At 41.0% G+C, this 19,079-nt stretch overlaps 2 protein-coding genes across 8 annotated transcripts in view; one reads left to right on the top strand and one right to left on the bottom strand.

Moving 5' to 3' along the window:
* Positions 1-19,079, top strand: part of tacc1 (transforming, acidic coiled-coil containing protein 1) — a 32,651-nt gene that overhangs the window by 1,323 nt on the left and 12,249 nt on the right. For 2 of the 6 annotated variants that reach the window (XM_004545194.6, XM_004545192.6), the window contains exon 1: positions 17,148-17,938. The exons of 1 other annotated variant lie outside the window; for it this stretch is intronic. In XM_004545194.6, the coding sequence (XP_004545251.2) occupies positions 17,778-17,938 (161 nt within the window). In that variant the 5' untranslated portion in view covers positions 17,148-17,777. Of the gene's footprint in view, positions 1-2,620; positions 2,894-17,147; positions 17,939-19,079 lie in introns of those variants that run through there. 3 more of the 6 variants (XM_004545195.6, XM_004545193.6, XM_004545196.6) reach the window with 2 other exon arrangements.
* On the bottom strand, positions 3,695-11,179 carry aggf1 (angiogenic factor with G patch and FHA domains 1). 2 transcript variants are annotated; one of them, XM_012917519.5, is made up of 16 exons: positions 11,061-11,179; positions 10,911-10,975; positions 10,553-10,752; positions 7,915-8,014; positions 7,644-7,822; positions 7,410-7,541; positions 7,113-7,310; positions 6,854-6,923; positions 5,689-5,797; positions 5,401-5,452; positions 5,183-5,284; positions 4,925-5,090; positions 4,683-4,762; positions 4,451-4,578; positions 4,264-4,363; positions 3,695-4,161 (listed from the first exon to the last, which is right to left on the bottom strand). In XM_012917519.5, the coding sequence occupies exons 3-16, from the start codon at positions 10,742-10,744 to the stop codon at positions 3,913-3,915; spliced, it is 1,857 nt and encodes a 618-aa protein (XP_012772973.1). In that variant the 5' UTR covers positions 10,745-10,752; positions 10,911-10,975; positions 11,061-11,179; the 3' UTR covers positions 3,695-3,912. The 2 variants fall into 2 exon arrangements, with proteins under 2 accessions (XP_012772973.1, XP_004545256.2); XM_004545199.6 differs by lacking the exon at positions 6,854-6,923 and adding an exon at positions 5,970-6,411.

Genomic DNA, 19,079 nt, shown 5'->3' with positions numbered 1-19,079 from the left:
CTCTCCTCATGTGATTTTTTTATGTTTACATATACCAAGTGGAATTTCTTTTTGAGTCACAGTCAGGTTTAAAAATAGTAATATATTGCGTCTTCAGCTTTGCTCTGATGTTGAGAGGCCCAGAGGCTGAGATTTTATGTAAACGGATATGGCCGAGAGGGCCCACAGAGGCGGAAGCAGAAGTGGGGGTTGTTGAGTCACCGCAGTACTGTTCCTCCGACGTGTCACTTCTGGTCTCATGCCTCTCAATAGGCTCACATACACAGACGGAGACTGAGATAACACAGTGTTAGATTGGGGCAGACGGTCATGGTGTGGCCAAAGGGAAAAAGAAAGTAAGCTGTTGCAATAAAATAGCAAATAATCATAAATTTTCATCATTGTAGAAACACACACAGACATACTATAATGACAAGAGGACTCCCTGCTGTATGTAAAGGCTTCATTTTGTGGCTGTGACCCTGCTCCCTCTGCTCACTGCTGCTTCTGTTGCATATTACATACAGTACAGTGGCTTTACTTTGGCACACAGCCGCTAGAATTACTCAGAATCCAATTTTAACTGTGTTTTCTTACTGCTCCCTGCTATGTAATACACCACACAGACTTCAACTTATTTTCTAAATAATGAAACCCTGGTGTCACGTTACTCACTGAACTGTATTTCTGACATATATTTACCATAATTCATGTTGCTGTCACCCGTGCTTGCATTATGGTCCTTAACTATTATGGAAACCCACAGAAAGGATTTACGTCCTGTGACTGATGATGGAGGGAGGAGTTTTTCTCTGATTAAACCCTGTGGTCATTCCAACAAACACTAAACTACACAGATTCTGGTTTCATACCAGTCTGTCACATGAGGTCACTCAAAGACAAATGATTATAATTTTATGTCTGCGGCATTTTTTTCCACTTGGGTGTGAGAGATTATAATTCTGCAGATTTTCTCCCTCTCTCTTTTTTGTTAACCCTGAACAGTCCACCGAGTTTTCTCAACAACTTAGAGATATCAGGCCACATGTTCATCTTAATTTTGCTAATCTATGAAAATTAAATGTTATTGAGGCATTATTGAGTAAATTTCACAGCTGAGTTTATTCAGTGATTGGATTTATAGTTTAATAATTACCTTCCATTAAAATAACTGTTTCATGTACTAAATGTAATTTGTACCATTTCATTTCATCCAATTTTGTTAATCCTAGTTAAATAGCATAGATAGTTTCCTATAATTAGAAACTTACTGGGTTATTTCAAACCCAGCTTTTATAGTCTTTTATTCTTGTTTACACTTAAAAATTATTTAACAAAATATATTTTGCTTTCTTCATTTTAAATATCCATATAGTACATCAAATAGAAAATTACTGCAGGAAATACTCATCTAAACGATCAAGATTGGAGGTACGACACACCCTTCATAGTGCCCTCTGTCAGGCATATGGGAGTCCTTTTGTTTTTTATCAGATACTAGTTGAATGTTTTTTGCAAGTCTGTGTCGCCCAGTATATTCCATGTGATGCAATGTGTGGTATGAAAACTGGCTGACCTTTTCATGCTCCTTGGCTCTTGACAGAATTTACAGCTCAAAGCATGATCGGGCGCAAAACAAGGCATCTTTGTGCAAGGCAGATATCAGTTTAATAATGTTCCAGTTGTTTCAAAACTACGGCTGTGGTTCCCTCATGTATGGCTTGTTTAACCAGCTAGCTAGGATCACAATATTTAAGGTATCTTCCTTGGGCCACACCACATTTTCCTTGATGAGACTTTCCACCCTCTAAATACTAACTCCATGTTTGCAGATTACTGTCGCATAACTAAGATACTTTTCCAGCTCCAGGGACTTGAGGAGACTTGTTTCCACTTGCTTGTGATGGTGCAGTCCAATAAAGAGCTATTGCGTCAGGACTAATCGTAAATCAGCCACAACTAATATACGACAGACAGTTGAGGTAAATTTAAAAATTGATCATTTCCTCGCAATGCAATCCCCAGATAAGTAACCTTGGGTGCTGGTGTTCATATTGACATATATCATTATTTATTAACACATCCAGTCAAGTAAAATATGCCTCACACAGTAACCTGCAGCACTCAAAAGGATCCACGCTGAATGTTTTGATGCCAGACTACATTACGGGTCAGTGCCATTTTAGCAGCATTAACTCACACAGTGCATAGTTTCTGATAGTCATTTGACATTGAGCATTATGGATTTTTTACTCTTCCGAATGATTTTCACTGGCACTGATTGTGTTGTAGAGATGGGAAAATGCACTTCATCAAAACACCCAAGACATTTTCACAGCACCAAAGCAGCTGTTTGTTTCCGATTGTACTAAGAGTCGTTTCACACAAACTGCATAAAAACTTGCAAAAAGAAAATAGAAATAGAAAAGCCTGCACTTCAAAGAACAGTGGCTCTGTGTTCTTCTGAATACTCTTTCAGCATCGGGAACTGGTCAAGCCAGATCTCTCAAAAGCCCTGAGCCACATCCCACTTTATCTCATGACTAACAATATCTTTTTATGCCTTAGACTTTATACACAAAACAACTGAGCAACACAAGACACAAGCAGATCCCTCCCAATTTTATTACAGTAGTTTTACAAATTGAACGTTTACTCTCGGTGAGCGCAGTTAAATTGAGGGAGGAGACTTGCGAAAGTAGCTGAGCAGAGGAGGGAGGACCTACCTGTCAAGAAAGAAATCTGACAGCAGTGCACCGATGAGGACGATGACTGCTAGCTGAGGGAAATAAATACAGTAGTGGAATGTGTCTGTTCATCTGTTGAAGAGTGGAAAGCTCAAAATGGGTGGCACTCAAAGTCAGAGGAAGAACAGCAGGAGATCCAGCTCAAGGAGTTACACCAACACCGTCACGTGAGTCCAGCCTCTCAGCTGTTTGATAATTTTACGGCACTTTGAGCTGATGCAGAATGAGGATTTCCACCTCTCCTACATGACTAACTCATGCAGTTATAACAGCATCAGCAAAGACACTTTAAACGTGCTAATGGATTTTCATGGGCTGTACTATACAAACTAAAATACAGACCTTGTGCTAGATTTCCCTTCTCTTTGCGCTCGGTGTGAGACAGACTTGCGCACACATGCAAATATTCACACACCCTAAAATGAACCCGTAGATAAGGTTGCATAGAGATGGGACTGTTAAATGTTTGCTCACTGTAGTTCCAAGTATGTGGATGTGGTTGTCCCTCTGCTTTTAGCAAACATAGAAGTGACAATAAAAGACGCAACACCACAATATGTCAAAGTAAATCAAACAGCACAGATAAGTTTAGCTTGTTCAGAATATTGTTTTTCTTTTTTAAAGGCTTGGGGGGGGGTTGGGGACAGTAACACAGAGAAGTTGTGACTTGACATGGTGAGCTTTGATTTGTCTGAACAGATCCTCAGTCGTCATCATAAAAAAGGAAAGAAAAAAAGATCTCAATGCGAGAAATATTGCTTCACTGTGTCAATGTTTGCTTGAGGTTATTCGCATCCTTGTTTGTACTAGCAGGAACAGTGGCACCTCTGCCCTCTGTGTGTGTGTGTGTGTGTGTGTGTGTGTAGGCGACACTCCAGTTCAATCCTTCAGCAACTCTTATTGTGGTCTACATTAAATAAGAGTTACCTAACCACTGTAAGTGAGGATATAACTGCACAGCACTGAAAGACAGGTCAATAATGTTTATTTGTTTGTTTTTACGGTGGCAGTAAAATAATGAGGGCATATCCTGTACTCTTAAGAATAGAGGTAAAACTCAATTTAGTCTCAACTGGTTGCATGACTCTTCACAGCTGAGGAAATAAATTAAAACGACACATTTCCTCTTGGTGTCAATATGCGTAAGTGCCCAGTTTTTAAATCTGTGGAAATTCTCTTCTGACTCCTAACTTTGGCCTTCTGTTTCAAAGCTGTTCGGTGTGGTCTCCGTCTCTTCCGATCTGACCCAGGCTTTGGGTGAAGTGTTCTTCTGGGTTTTGGGCACGAGCGAGTCAGGCTGGCAGGTATCAGCGAACCTCTCTCGCGCCTTCTCCCAGTTCTTTTGGGACTTTGATTTAGTCAAAGACGCGTCGTCCAGAGACATGGCGGCAGCTGCTCCCAAACCCGACTGGGACTTTCGGATTTTCAGTTGAATCTGTGAAGACGGGAACGGAAAAGGAAGACAATTGAATCACATTGCTGTTTTGCACTGAAACAAAGGAGAACTTCCACCAGCAGAATCAGCGGATCGTCTTACCGGGTCTTTCATTCCGGTTCCCATTTTACCCAGTCCCTCTCCTTTCTTCCAGCCCATCTTTTCCAGCATCTTCCGTCCTTTATTCACTTCACTGATCTCCCTTTTGGAAAACAGACACAGTGAATGATCAACACTTGAATCTAGCATTTCCCATCAGGTGGAACTACAGCCATTTGCTAACACTTACTCATGAACAGAAGCCGGTGCATCATCGCGTTGGAAAGCACCCTCACTGCCCACTGTTTGCCTTCGAGATTCTGCTCGATCCTTATATTTGGGGTTCTTCAAGGCTTTCGTCTCCTCAAAGTCACCGCTCTGTTTGCAGAAAAGCAGAGAAATGAGTGCCTCCATTATTATAAAAAAGGAAAAGAAAAGACTAGAGGGTTAAAACTTATGACTGCACCAAGGTTTGCACTCACTTGCAGGCCATATTTGGCCTTCATCTGCTTCAGCTCTTTCTGTCGCAGTGATTCTTTATCCTCTTTGGTGAGAGCAGGACCTTTAGAAAACAACAGCGGCAAACTCAGGAGTGTAATCTCACACTGGGTAAGAGCACAGCTTTTACAACAAGAGCAGGCTCACTGTTGTTTCATGAATCTATGCAAAAAAAAAAAAAAGATATTCCCCTCTCTGTGGACGTGTTTCACTTTAAGTAGCTCACCAGTGTTGTCTTCTCTCTTGTGCTTGCTGAGGTGAGCCATCACCTGACCGGGCTCACAGCCATCACAGGTATCGTTCCCTGAATGGATATGGAAGGACAACACAGTCTCTCCCATCTTCACTTCATCGCCGTGCATCAGTGCATGTGGCTCAGACTTGGTTTTGGGCTGCAGATGAAAGTATCATTGACGTGGTATCGGCTAAGTTCAGGTTTTGTTTGCTTTTTTCTTTTCAACTCAAACGTAAACAAAATGCTCACCTGTAAGATGCGGTTGCCATTGATCACCGTTCCATTCTGGCTTCCCTGGTCCACCAGCATGTAGCTCTGCTGCTCCTGGTCAAAATACACCTCTGCATGGAACTAGAACCACAAACATACTGGCATTTAGAAAGATCACATAAGCCTGTGTTAACAAAAAACAATCATTCATAACAGAGTAACTTCCATCCCTGCAGGAAAGCGGAAAGGAGAGGTACCTTGCTGACTCCCATTTCTGGTATTCGGATTGCGTGGTTCATATCTTTCTCTCTGAAAACACAAAAGACAGCATGTTGTCTTCACTTGGCTATTATATGACAGAGAGATCAATTTAACCTCTTTTTACTGACTACTCATAGTTTTAACAACGGCTCTGAAATCTTGTGAGTGATTTAATTCAAACTGCAACTAAAGTGCTAAAATTTCCCACTGTTGCAATGTGTGAACAAAATACACTTCTGCTGCCATGCAATCACCAAACAGCAACAGAAAACAACCCCACAGACCTGCCAATGGTGGCTGGAGAGTCGGCTGTAATGATGAACAGAGTGCCCACCTGCAGCACAGGAGACCTGACCACAGTCACTCTTACACAGGGAGGCCAGATGTCTTTGACTACAAGGAAAAAAAAAATAAAGCACCACATACTCATATTCACAAAAATATGACAAGTCTCAGACAGCTACAAGCATTACCAAAAAGTGACAGGTCCATCAAACAAACTTGCCCCAGATAAAACAAACTGTGCACGCCATGTGAGTTAATTCAGACTACTCTTACTTCTCACCTTCTTGACTCTGTGTGTCCATTTCTGATTCAGGACTTTCCATTGAGGCTGCGCTCGAGGGCGACGAGAACGAGGGGGTAGACTCCCATTCTTCCCTCTCTGACTCTGTGATCTCACCCTCTTCTGGTTCACTGTTCCCCTCAGATCCATCACTCCGAGTGCCCTTCTTTTTCTTTTTATGTTTTTCCGACTTAGATTTCTTCCTTTTCTTCCTTGAGTCTCCCTTATCGTCATGGTGTGAGCCGTTTTTCTGCTTTTTTCTCTTTGATGGATATTTGTCGCCGTCTTCTTTGCGTTTGGACGAGTCTTTTCTCCGTGGAGCCACATCTGGACTGCGAGACCTTCGTTTTGCTTTCCGTGATTCTGTCTTCTTCTTAGTCGTTTGCCTTTCAACACAGTCGGCCTCGTCTTCTTCCAGCTTTACATCGTCACTTTTCACTTCCTGTCATTAAGACAGTGAGCAGTGAAACTACCATCTGCTGTGAAAGCTGGACTTTGTACTGTGGATCCCCAATCTTTTGGCACAGAAAGCTTATAGACGGTCTCAGTCTTCAAAGAGAATACATTAAAGACCTTTACCAGGTTAAATCAGGCCTGACAGCAAATTCTAAGTGTTGAGCTGAGCTTCAGCAACTTATTATTTGCGTCCTTTGAGGTTCATGGGTTTACTTTTTCACTTCACTAACTCTTTATTAGCCGTATCTCACACAAAAGGATTGAATGCAGGCAACACAGAGACCAGGGTCAGTGTTTGACTCACTGTGTCACCTTTAAAGATTGTTAAGGTGCTGTGTACAATAAGAAGCTAATTTTCAGTTTTTTAAAGAACAAAAAGCAAACACATACTTTTAAATCTTTTGCACATTAATATTAAAAAGGTATACCTCTGTAGGAAGGAGTTTTCCAGTAAGAGGAAATCTTCATTTTAGCCAAAGAGTTAGTCACCTCTTGCACCTAGGTCAGAGGAATAGTCTTTAAGTCAACTAGCTTCATATAAAAAGAAAAAAAATATCTATTTGAAGACTGAGACCAGCAAAACAAATTGGATTTTAAAGAGGGAACTGAAAGGTCAAAGCCAGCTGTCAGCAACAAAATGTAACATTTTTAAGGAATGCATAAATAAAATCTTGCACTATTACATACCCTATCATCCTGTGATGTTTTCTTGACTCCTTTCTTGAATTTTCTGCCTTTCTTATCAGCGTCCGTTTTTTCTTGATACGGCTCTGCACTACTCTGCACAGCAGGAACCTCAATCCTGGAATGAAACTGGTATCGTCCACTCTCTGCATCGTAGTAGTAGTAAATGCCAGAGTTGGCATCGTAGTACAACTGACTGGCCTGATGGAGAGGGGTGAAAAATGTCAGAAATGTGTGCCAAACTAAACTTCCTCTAAAATAATTTCTACTATAAACTGCCAAACTTTACAGCTCACACACCGAGTCGTAGTAGAAGCCCGTGCTGTGGTCATAATACATCCCAGAAGTCTCATCAAACACAAACCCAGTCTGTGTCATAGCTTCCTCAGCAGTGGCCCTCAACATATCTGCTATAGATCCTCCATCGCTCCCCTGAAACACAAATAGTTTTATAATGGTGACTATAAATGGAATATGACTCTTTTTATAAGTATAGGAATGCTAAGATAAAAATAAAAAGACACACATGGATACCTCTGTTGTGACCGCTAAACTGGTCTGGTCTGGCTGAACTGACACATCTGCAGCTGTTGCTTCATTTGTTGTTGAGCTCTCTGCTGCCTCATAATCAGCTGGCGCCGTGTTCAGGCTTTCCTGAGTGTCTGCTCCCTCCGAGTTCAGACCGTAGTCTCCATAGTAGTAATTATAATAATCTGAAAAGGAATATTAAAACAGCTTTAGGCTGTTTTTAAACTTAATGACACAATGAGTAAATTTCATTCATGCGCATGTGAAAGTAACACACCAGTTTCTGTCCATACATGTTCTTCTGTTTGAGTTTCACAGTCGACTTTGTCTTTATCTTTTTTCTTCCGTTCATGAATCTCTGCACTCAGCTGGTCGACCTGAACCAACACACATTGAGATAAAATTCAGTGCGCAAACATTCAAAAATTCAAATTGATTTCCTTTCTTGGTTTAAACCATAATGCAGAAAAATAGAGCACAACTTAGGTTAAAAAAATAAATAAACCTTGGCCCTTTTGCCACTTTAAACATTAAACTGGCTCAAAATACACCTCAGAACAAACAAAACTACTATATGACATCATTTAGATCTAGACTGTCTAGATTATCTGCATTAATGCCGGTGTAGATTTTTGCATCATATTAAAGATGTCATATCTCATTATCATTGCTACAGTAATTCAACTCGTTTACTCGGTACGCAACAATAAGACAAGCCTGGTTATATCCGAGTGCTAGCCTCCAATTACCATTTAGTACCTCCAACAAAGCAAAGTGACAAATTTGTTTGACCACCACAAAAACACACCGCAAAGTACAATCAGGCTGAGAAAGAGGAGATACTGGCAACATGATAGTAAACATTTGACTCCATAGAGCATCATTCAGAGCACTCACTAGTTACACTCCATGTAACAGCAAGATCAAACACAAATGGAAAAAAACGATGAAGTTATTTGGTGGAAAATCAAGACTTTAAGCAGATGGTTTAAATACACAAAGCAGGTAGAGATTATTTTTCAATGTTTGTTCTGTGATAATATTGTGCAGCTCCTAAAGAGTTAGACAGTGAAGTGATTCTAATTAGTGTGAATGCTTGAAAAGCATTCACAGTATTGTTATTCGAATCTTTATTATTATTCTATTTTATTATTATTATCTATTCCGTACGTTTTTTGAAAGCCTACTCCTTCAAAACCGTTCAACTTAGAAAAACCATTCAAACACCGTTAGATTCCTATTCTTTTGGACAACACTGCTTCTATTTTTCATATTTTTAACATTTATATTTTTAATTTTATTCAACTTTATTCAACAAAAATTTATAATGTATTTCAATGGGGAGACCCTTCAAATCCTCATTCAACTTACTCATTTTTAAACTCTTACTACTTCCACATACATTGACATAGAGCCACCATTCAAACTTTAAAACGAAGACAAGACATTCAACTATTCAACTTGTATTTATCTTTTCAATATCTATTATACTTTTTCTTCAGTTCCAGTTTAAGTTTCATGATGTTTTTTCACCCGTTTCAGAGTTTATAATGGGTGTGTATGGGACGGAATGTTGGGGCTAGAGTGAGGCAGCTCAACTGCTAGAGTGAGAGGAGCAAAAAAATTAATCTTAAAATCTTTTTTAAAACTGCTGCTGTGTCCACAGCGTTTGCTCTACAGGTATGATTTTACCCTCAAAACGTAGCCATGGCTGTCCTCTTTCATCCAATGTGTTTACTATTGTCCTAGGTGTTATGGTTCTTTCATAAATGTCACCAATGCACAGCCTCCTCCCTCCAACTCTTCCATAGACTCTAATGTTAAAACGGCTCAGAAGGTTGGTTTGAAAATCAGAAGAGCATGGTGTTTTTACACTGTCACCACGTCCATATAATAAACTCCACAGGCATGAAAACTGAGAATTCAGTAGACTAGAAGCTGCTGTCGCTCACGGTGAAAGAATTTCGTCAATACGACTTGTACTTTTCATATGGGAACGATTTGTTTCGGCCTGACTTTTCTGTTCATTTTAAGCAGCAAAAGTGAGGTGCATGTCTGTGTCGTGTGTATGGAGCCATTGGGTGCGGTCACTATAGCAACCAGGCTCACACCTGCCTGCTTAACGAGCTCTGCCTGCCACTCTGCCAAGATTCATCTTAAGCACTTCTCTTTCAACTGCTGCTGTGTCCACAGTGTTAAAGCCATCATTTTACCCTCAAAACGTCGCCATCGTTGTTCTTTTTCCAACATCTTGTCTTTCAAAGCTCAGAGATGTAAACTTTTTAAACTGTGTGGGTCCAAGTGGAGGGATCACATTTTAGTCATTCAGTGATTCAAAGAATATAACCTTTTAATATTCTTTCAGATGTTTTCTGACTCTAAATGTTCTTTTCTCATTTCTTAGGTTTTTCTAATTTACAATTAAAACATTTTCAGCTTTTTTCCAACTTCTTCTTCTGTGTAACCTTCAGCTTTTAGCAGTTCAGCACTTTTGTTTTCAGGTTAAATTCGTTTTTTTTGTTTGTTTTTTTAAAATCTCATTCAATATTTTTAACTCAAAATTCAGCAATTAATTCATTTCAGTGCATACATTCAGATTCAAGCATTCACACTGCAGTTTCTTCAGAAAATGCACTTTCTAGTTACCTTTAAAGATTTCCAGATGAAAACACCACTTAGGCTAATGTTGTGCTGTTGTTTGATTAATGCTGTGCCACTGCTATCTCACTGTAACAGTGCTGCTGCTTTAAATTAGGAAGTCGGTAATCAATGACAGTAGCTCATTGGAAAATAAAATCGATCTCCATATTGTGAGAATTTCTTTATTGCAAAATCTTTTGTTGCATCGTGATATAATTTGGAGGATATGTCTCCCATCTCTATGATATGTTTGGCTTCTTTTCATTTGAACTGACCTGCTTCCTCAGGTCTTCGTTATAGCCCTCCGTGCTCCGCTGCAGTCTTTCGGAGTGGCTCAGCTGCTTCTGTAACTTGGCCAGCTCGGCTCGGCACTCTTTGAGCTCCTGTTTCAAAGATTCGACTTTCAGCCGGAGTTTGGCCACTTCAGGCTCCGTGTCTTTTTCTTCGTGACTGTCGTCGTTCTCCATTTGTTAACCTAAAACAAAACGATAGCGCTTAGCGGGTAGCAACGGGTATATGAAAAAACCTGTAGACCTGTCCGCATATGTAACACACGGGGTGTTTATCAAGTCATGTAACTGCACGCGTGTATAAGCTAACTGAGCACAGATATTAATACCTGTTTCTTCTTACCGTTTCTTTCGTTTTCTTGGTCCTTTTAGTTGTAAACTTCCTCTCAGCACGGAGCATGAGCCGACCTGAAAGTTGAAAATAAAGATCTTATAACTATCCTGCATGTGCGATACAGCCGAGTACATGTTTTGATGATAATTAGACAGTTACAGTTGGAACCGTGGAAATGTTTATAGTCCGGCCTGTTGGTGACCGCCATTTACTACTAACGATTGCGTCACGACGGAAGTACGTCTTCTTTAGGTGTGGCGGGCTTCTTTCCCTGTTATGAGGATCTTTACCGCCACCTAACGGTGGACCGCGTTCATAGTTACACAAACCACTAAAATGAACAATTAATCTAACTGTTCGTCTTTTCTTGTCTTTCCTGTCTTTTTGTGCGTTCACATTTCATTTTTGATTTGTTTTGACTTACTTTGTAGGTGTCAGCTTCTCATTTAAATTACTGTTTTAGTTCAATTTTACATAAGAGGGAACAGAAACCCAGCAAAAGGCTGGCCCTGTTACCAGGAGGCTAAGAAAATTATTGCTAATGTTAATTTGCAAGCATTAACTATCATAAAAAGCATAGATATAGTTATTTTGTTTTGTTATGCTACGCTATCACATTTATCTGGATTTTCTTGAATGAATATACTGGCATTCAAAAGGCTTTAATAGGTTGCAATGCTGTGAAAAAGCATTGCCCCTTTTCTGATTTTCATTGTATTTTTTATTTTTGTATACTTGTCACACATGTTTCAGATCATCAGACATTATAACCTAATTACATAAAATGCAGTTTTTAATTGTTGATTTCGGCGGGGGGGGGGGGGGGGGGGGGGGCTCCAAATCTACTTGGCCTTGTGTGGAATAGTAATTGCCCATCTTGTTAAATCCTGAATTAACCATGATTAACTACTTTTTTTTTTAAACACTAAGTTCAGTTTCGCTAATGACACCTAAACCTAATTACTGCCAGACCTGTTGAATTAACCACAGGAAGAGCCGTTATGGACAAATGGAGAAAACAAGAAGCAATTTTCTCTATTTGTGGAACAGAAATGTTCGGCTTAACAAAATTATTCCAAGAGCACATCCAGGAGATCACAAAAGAACCCAGAACAACATCTGAAAAACTGCAGTCCTCTTTTGCTTCAATTAAGGTCAGAGTTCAACAATATTCAACAATAAGAAAGTGTGAATATATCATCCACCGGAGAGCTCCAAGGAGAAAACCACTGCTGACCAAAACAGCGCAAAGTCTCACCTCACATTTGCCAAAAAACATCTTGATCCCCAAGACTTTGGGGAAAATATTCTGTTGACTGATGAGACAAAAGCTGAAGTTTTTCAAAGATCTAAGTCACATCTGCACTAAACTAACACAGTATTTTAGTAGTAGTGGTAGTGTGATGGTCTGGGGCTGTTTTGCTGCTTCAGGACCTGGACGACTCACCGTAATTGATGGAACCATGAATTCTGCTGTTTACTAGAAAATCCTGAAGGAGAATTTCTGAATCTCAAGCTTACTTGAGTTATGCAGCAGGGAAATGACCCAAAACACACCAGCAAATCTGCCTCTGAATGCCTCAAAAGAAGAAGAAAAAAAAGTGAATATTTTTAAGCGACCTAATCAGAGTCTGGAATAAAATCCATTTGAGATGCTTTGACCTTAAACCATTCATTATCAAACCCGTCAATGTGGCTAAATTAAAACAATTCTGTAAAGAAGACATGACCAAAATTGTGACGTCAAAGATTCATTATCAGAAATGCTTGATTGTAGTTCTTGCTCTTAAGGGTGGCAACGCCAGTTATTATGTTTAGGGGGCATTTATGTCTTTACACAGGGTGAGGTAGGCCTGAACATAACGGAAAAAACAAAACAAAAAACAAAAAAGTGTGAAATAACTCAAAACATGTTTTATATTTTAGATTCTTCAAAACAGCCACCCTTTGCTTTGATTACTGCTTTATCTCTTGGCATTATCTCGATGAGCTTTCATGTGCTCGTCACCTGTAATGGTTTTCCAACAGTCTTGATGGAGTTCCCAGAGGTGCTGAGCAATGTTGGCCCTTTTGCCTTCACTCTGCGGTCCATCCCAAACCATCTCGACTGGGTTTAGGTCAGGTGACTGTGGAAGCCAGGCCATCTGGCGCAGCACTCCATCACTCTCCTTCTTGGTCAGACAGCCCTTACATGGCCTGGGGGGGGGGGGTGTTTGGGGTCATTGTCCTTTGAAAAAAATAAAATCCTGGTCCAACTAAACACAAACCAGATGGGATGGCATGTCGCTGCAGGATGCTGTGGTAGCCGTGCTGCTTCAGTGTGCCTTCAATTTTGAATAAATCTCTAACAATGCCACCAGCAAAGCACCCCCACACCATCACACCTCCTCCTCCATGCTTCACGGTGGGAACCATGCATGCATCCGTTCATCTTTTCTGCGTCACTCAAAGACAGGGCGGGTGGAACCAGAGATCTCAAATTTGGACTCATCAGACCAAAGCACAGATTTCCACTAATCTGATGTCCATTCCTTGTGTTTCTTGGCCCAAATAAATTTCTTCTGCTTGTTGCTTTTTCTTAGTAGTGGCTTCTTGACCATAAAGGCCTGATTCGAGCACTCTCCTCTGAACAGCTGATATATAGGTGTGTCTGCTACTGGAACTCTGTGTGGCATTTATCTGAGGTGCTGTTAACTTGCGATTTCTGAGGCTGGTGACTCGGATGAATCTATCCTCAGAAGCAGAGGTGATTCTTGGGCTTCCTTTCCTGGGGCGGGCCTCATGTGAGCCAGGTTCATCGTAGCGCTTGATGGTTTTTCCAAATATTTTTTTCAAGACAGAGAACCAGTTTAACAATCACTTCCATGAAGTTAAGCACGTCATGGAAAAAGTCACATCGAAAGGAGCCAGTTGAGGTGGCTTGGACATCTGACAAGGATGCCTCCTGGGTGAGGTGTTCTGGGTATGTCCCACTGGGAGGAGGCCCCGGGGCAGACCAAGGACACACTGCAGAGATTATATCTCTCGGCTGGCCTGGGAACGCCTTGGTGCTCCCCCAGACAAGCTGGAGGAGGTGGCTGGGGAGAGGGAGGTCTGGGCTTCTCTGCTTAGGCTGCTGCCCCCGTGAACTGGCCCCCTGGATAAGCAGAAGAAGATGGATGGATGGGAAAAGTCAGTTTTCTGAGTAATACACAAAGAAATACCTTCATAGCAATACTGAGCCTGTTGACTATGAACCGAGACTTTACTCTATGCGTGCTTGTCATATAGCAATTACGGTAAAAAAAGATAATGCATGGTTTTTATTAAGTTTTTCACCTGATGAAATTTTGTGAAGTTTTTCTGGTTGTTATTATGCTTTTTGACCACTAGATGCCTGTGCAGTCCACTGATTCTGCAGCTTGCCAGCTCAGAGGAGCAGATTACTGAGGCGTGGTGTGACATTTGCAGTAGTTTTACTTGCACTCATCTCTGGAAGAATGTGATCACATCTTGTAGTTTTTTCTTCAGCTAGCTGTTGAAAGTGCCATGTCACATTACCGCAAGTGTGTCACTTAGAGCTTCACACATTTGCTGGCCTGACGTGTTAGTTTTCCTCACAAGGCAGAAGTAAGAAACCATTGTGCTAGCATGGGTTATTTATTTGCAGGTTCTTCCTCTCCCATTTCTGTTCCTCAAACACACACACACACACATAGCTACTGCAGTCCTGTGGCAGCGTGCTCATTATTTTCCTTCCTCTTTGTTTTCCTTCTCCTCGGCTCTTCATCCTCTGCCCTCTATGTCCCATTCTTTTTACATTAATTAATTTCCGGGAACATTCAGTTAGTTTTCTGGGATTTGCTGAGACCAAGCCATCTCTTTGTGTGTCTGCACTTATTTTAGGCTCCACAGGAATGGCTGTTATATAATCACATGGTTCCTCTATTGTCTCCCACTCTATTTATGGTGATAGAACATTTAAAGTGATGACTGTTGACACAGCCTGAATACAGTTTGCACATTTGATCTCCGCATTGTTTCCAATATCGGTTACAGCCATATTGACAAAGAGACTAAACATAAGTGTGCAGTTAGTGTATTTGTAGTAGGAAAGTCAGAATTTCAGCTGATGTGTCAGCTTAGAATAAACATCACAGTAGCGGGAGAGGCCAGATTGTTATTCTGTCTGTTACTAGTGACTTTCTGTTTTCTAGAAAATGCCTGTTGGCTACCTCGTGCTGGGCTTGAAATCTGAGCTCTTTTGAGTTGTGTTTGGATTCTGGTGGTGCTTCAGACTCCTTGGCTGAAGCTTTCTGGTCTGTGGCTGTGGCAGCCGTTAAGTATGGGGTGGTCTTTTATCTGGAGACACACACACACATTCACACACACAGCTGCCTCATGCTGATGTTTATTGATGCCGTTTTTAGATAAGTAAAGCACTGGTCCACAAACCTCGATGGTTTGTAAATGGCAAACAAAAGATATTAGTACTCAGTTCAATGTTATTTTCTGGCTTTTTAAAAATAAAAAAAAAGATCTCAACGTATAGTTCTCATTTTATATGTATATTTTTTAGTAGGGGAGGTCATAGGCACCTTTACTTATATAACATGCTTATCCCTGTCTCGCATGCATCTTCAGAGACCCCTCACCACCGATAGAAGGAGCTATTTATAAGGTTTATAAGGTCTAAATATGCAGACTTCCTCTTCTGCACTGAAACACACCTTTGTTTCTATCACGCAAACGTGACGTAAATATCGATCAGTGATCAGGATTACCACTCGTGTAACTTGTGGGCAGATGCTAATCTATTCTCCTAGTAAAACCCAACCCAAGGTAGGACTTTGCTGCTACTCTGTGACTTTAAAAAAAAAAAAGTAAAAATGTTGTCTTTCACAAACAAACATTTCACAGGCAAAAAAAATAAAATAAACAGATACCAACTCAAAGATAAAAGCACAAGTAGTTCTTCATGCTTGTGAGATGATGTCTTTAGTATGCAGGAACAGTTTTTGTCCTCACTCCAGGCACAATCTTTACCAGAATCAGACTGTAAATAAGCGGGTAGAAAACTCCACCCTTTCTGGTCAAATGTGGAAACTTTGAGCCTGACTGAAGCACGTCTGTGTATTTGCTCCTCGATGGGAACTTGGGAGGAGTTTAGCAGCTCAGCAGACGGACCAAGCCTTGAAGTTTCTGGCACCTTAATACAACAAGACTACAGAAATAGGATGTATTATTGTGCTGTCTGTCTGGGTGAACACAAGAAGCTTTTGCTGTTGCAGCAGGTGGTTGAAGGAGTGCAGAAAATCTACAGTAAAAACTGCTGTATGGCTCTTATTAGCCAGTTATACATGGATTTGCCACTGCCCCCTGTTCTATATGTGTATTGTGAGTGTTTTTCTTCTTTACTGACATCATTTTTTTGAGATTGTCTCTTCGTGTGATATATTAATTTACAGACATTGTCAGTAGCTTCACATCTGCAAATTAAGCAACTATGGAGCTCTGTAAGCTTTGTTTTTATAAATTCACACAACTGAGGGGATATTTCTAGACTTCTCTTGTATCTAGAACCACTTAGATCAACTTAAACTATTCTCCAGATGATCTGTTGCTGTGTTTGTCTTGTGTAAAAGTAAATAAAGGACTGATATAGTTGGCAGGATGATAGATTTTCTCAACTTTTAAGAAGTTCCCCTTTTATTGCATGTAATAAAAAAAAAGCACATTTGAAATCATTGTCCTAGAAGCAAGCCACTTTTGGGTTCTCTGTAACACACACACACACACACACACACGTGCACACACACACACGTGTAAATATATTTCTTTTTCTGTTGGTTTTCATGGAAATGTAGTGAATGACTTTTTTGCTGTATTTAGAGGGCCATTTTATTGCTCTGTTGAGAGATTTAAGACCCAATTTTCTCCTTCTAAGTTGCTACAGTGGGGTGTTTTGTTCTTTTTACCACCCGTTCCTGACTGCGTTGAAGACTTTGGTTTCCTGCCAGTTCAGTGGTCTGAACTGCTACCTCAGACAAATTGAATCCAGCCAGGTATATCTCCTGGGGCTTTCCAACAGAAATGCAGAACTGGTTCCCCTGGTCATGCATGTCTGGCTGCCACTGGATGGGAGAAACAGTTAACTGTTAAACAGTCTACAAAGGAGTGGGGGTGGGGGGGCTTTAAGATCCAGCCCCACATTCCTAACCTCTCTCTGGACTATAAAATGTGGAGCCCCAAACAGCTCTGCTCCTCCTCTACCTCCACTCCCTAGGCCTTCTCCTCCTCCTCCTCCTCCCTCGGTGTGTGTTTTGTGACTCCCTCCTTCTGCTTCAGAGTGGAAGAGCGGCCTGACAGGGACATACCATTCTTCAACCGTGGGGGAAGTCATGTAGAAGCCTAAAGAGAAGCTGCATTCATTCTTTGAGCTGACAGCTCACTGCCTTCCCCCACTGCATTTTCTGTCAGTGAGCTGTTCCGAGGTGGAGGGGAGAGTTTGTAGGGGGTTGAGAGGAGAAGAGAGTGAGCACAGCATTTGATAAACCAGCTGATCAGAGCTGAGGTATTCAGCCACAGAGACAGAGGGAGAGAGAGCGACAGAGACGAGAGCGTGACTGGAAATAAGAATAAGAAGGGCAGAGAACGCAGCTCAAGTCTTTGTAATTTTGAGATTAGTGCTATACAAGTTGGGTAGTGTAAAAATGTGTAGTTCCCTTCATGGGAAACTGAGAAGTGTGAGAAGTGGGAACCTCTATAGAAAGATGTGAGAGCTGTTGGTTGGGTGGAAACCTGAGGAAGAATCAGAAAAGGATCAGTCAAGTGCTGGAAACCAATCCACAGCTATCGGTGAGAGAGGGTCAGAGGACCCTGCTGGAATAAAGAGTGATGTCTTGGCTCTCACCCGTGTCATGGGCTAAATGGACATGGACGGCAGTGCGCGGGGGAGAGGGAGAGGAGGATGAAGACGGGCAGGAGGCCAGCGAGGAGAGGGAGCAACGTGGAGAGAGAGTAGACGAAGACGAGGAGGAGAGATCTCAAGGCTGCAGGCAAGTGTTGCGCTGGAGCCCCCGTGACTACTGATAGGGTGGCTCACACAGTTTTATTTACCTGCTCGTCGGCCTGTCAGGTTGAAGAATCTCTGCTGTTTTAAGGGTTTGATGAAATAGGCCGAGGAAAGGGAGGAGGAGAAAAAATATTGGTGTCATTTTTTATATTTCGCGTGCTGCGTTGTCCTGCAGGGCGGACACATTTGTGGTGTGGCTGTGCTTTCGATTGTCACCACGTTTGAGTGTTTTTCTTAGACTCACTGGCACGTTGTCAGATCTGTACAAGAACGCACACACTCACACTGCACAGGCAGGTAGCTCAATGAGGTAATCATTGCTCAGATCACACAAACACGACAGGCTCCCAAGTTATCAGGTCCTCGTGTACCTGCTTTGACACTATGGATACTTACTATTGCTCCAAGTAAGCTCACAACTGTTTCCACTCTTGCACACTCAACTAGACACAATATCCTGTCATCGGGTATCAAGTAATCAAATGACAAAATCCATGTTTACTATCCTGTGAAATTAGATTCAACCAGAGCAACAGCAATTCTTACTGCTAGATCTAATCGAATGATGCAATGTTATAAAATCACACATCATTTTATTCTGTTTTAATGTTCATATTCTGATTTAATACATCATTTACAGCTTGGATGTTACAGTTTCATACTTCATACCCCATGATTCTAGCAATGTAACAGGAAATAGTGGGCTGGCTTACTTGCACTTCCTCTTCCTCTATGTATCTTTCACTTTATCTGTATTTCACTCCTTCACCAGTTCAGACAATACTGAGTCTTTCCAAGGCATAATGCAACAGCAGAGGATAATAGCTGGGACAGTGGCACATTTAAGTTGCAATAAAATGTGATTTTTATATTTGATTTTTGTTACTCAGAATCCTCTAGATGTCAAACTTAATTTACATCATGCGTCACTTGTGAAATGGCTCTTCCTTTCAGTGTAGGTTTAAATATGCATTGTCACTTGCAGATATCTTTATATAAGAAAAACATGTACATTTTCAATATTTCATCTCAGCTCATTAAGAAATGCTGCTGTAGTAAATGAAAAGACGTCTGTCAGCACAATTCTTTGACCTTAAATTATAAGCAATGAATGCTTAAAATTT

Source organism: Maylandia zebra, linkage group LG5 (assembly GCF_041146795.1).
Source record: "Maylandia zebra isolate NMK-2024a linkage group LG5, Mzebra_GT3a, whole genome shotgun sequence".
NCBI classification, from domain to species: Eukaryota; Metazoa; Chordata; class Actinopteri; order Cichliformes; family Cichlidae; genus Maylandia; species Maylandia zebra.
The sequence above is the reverse complement of the archived record's forward strand: the minus strand, read 5'-3'. Positions and strand labels throughout refer to the sequence as shown.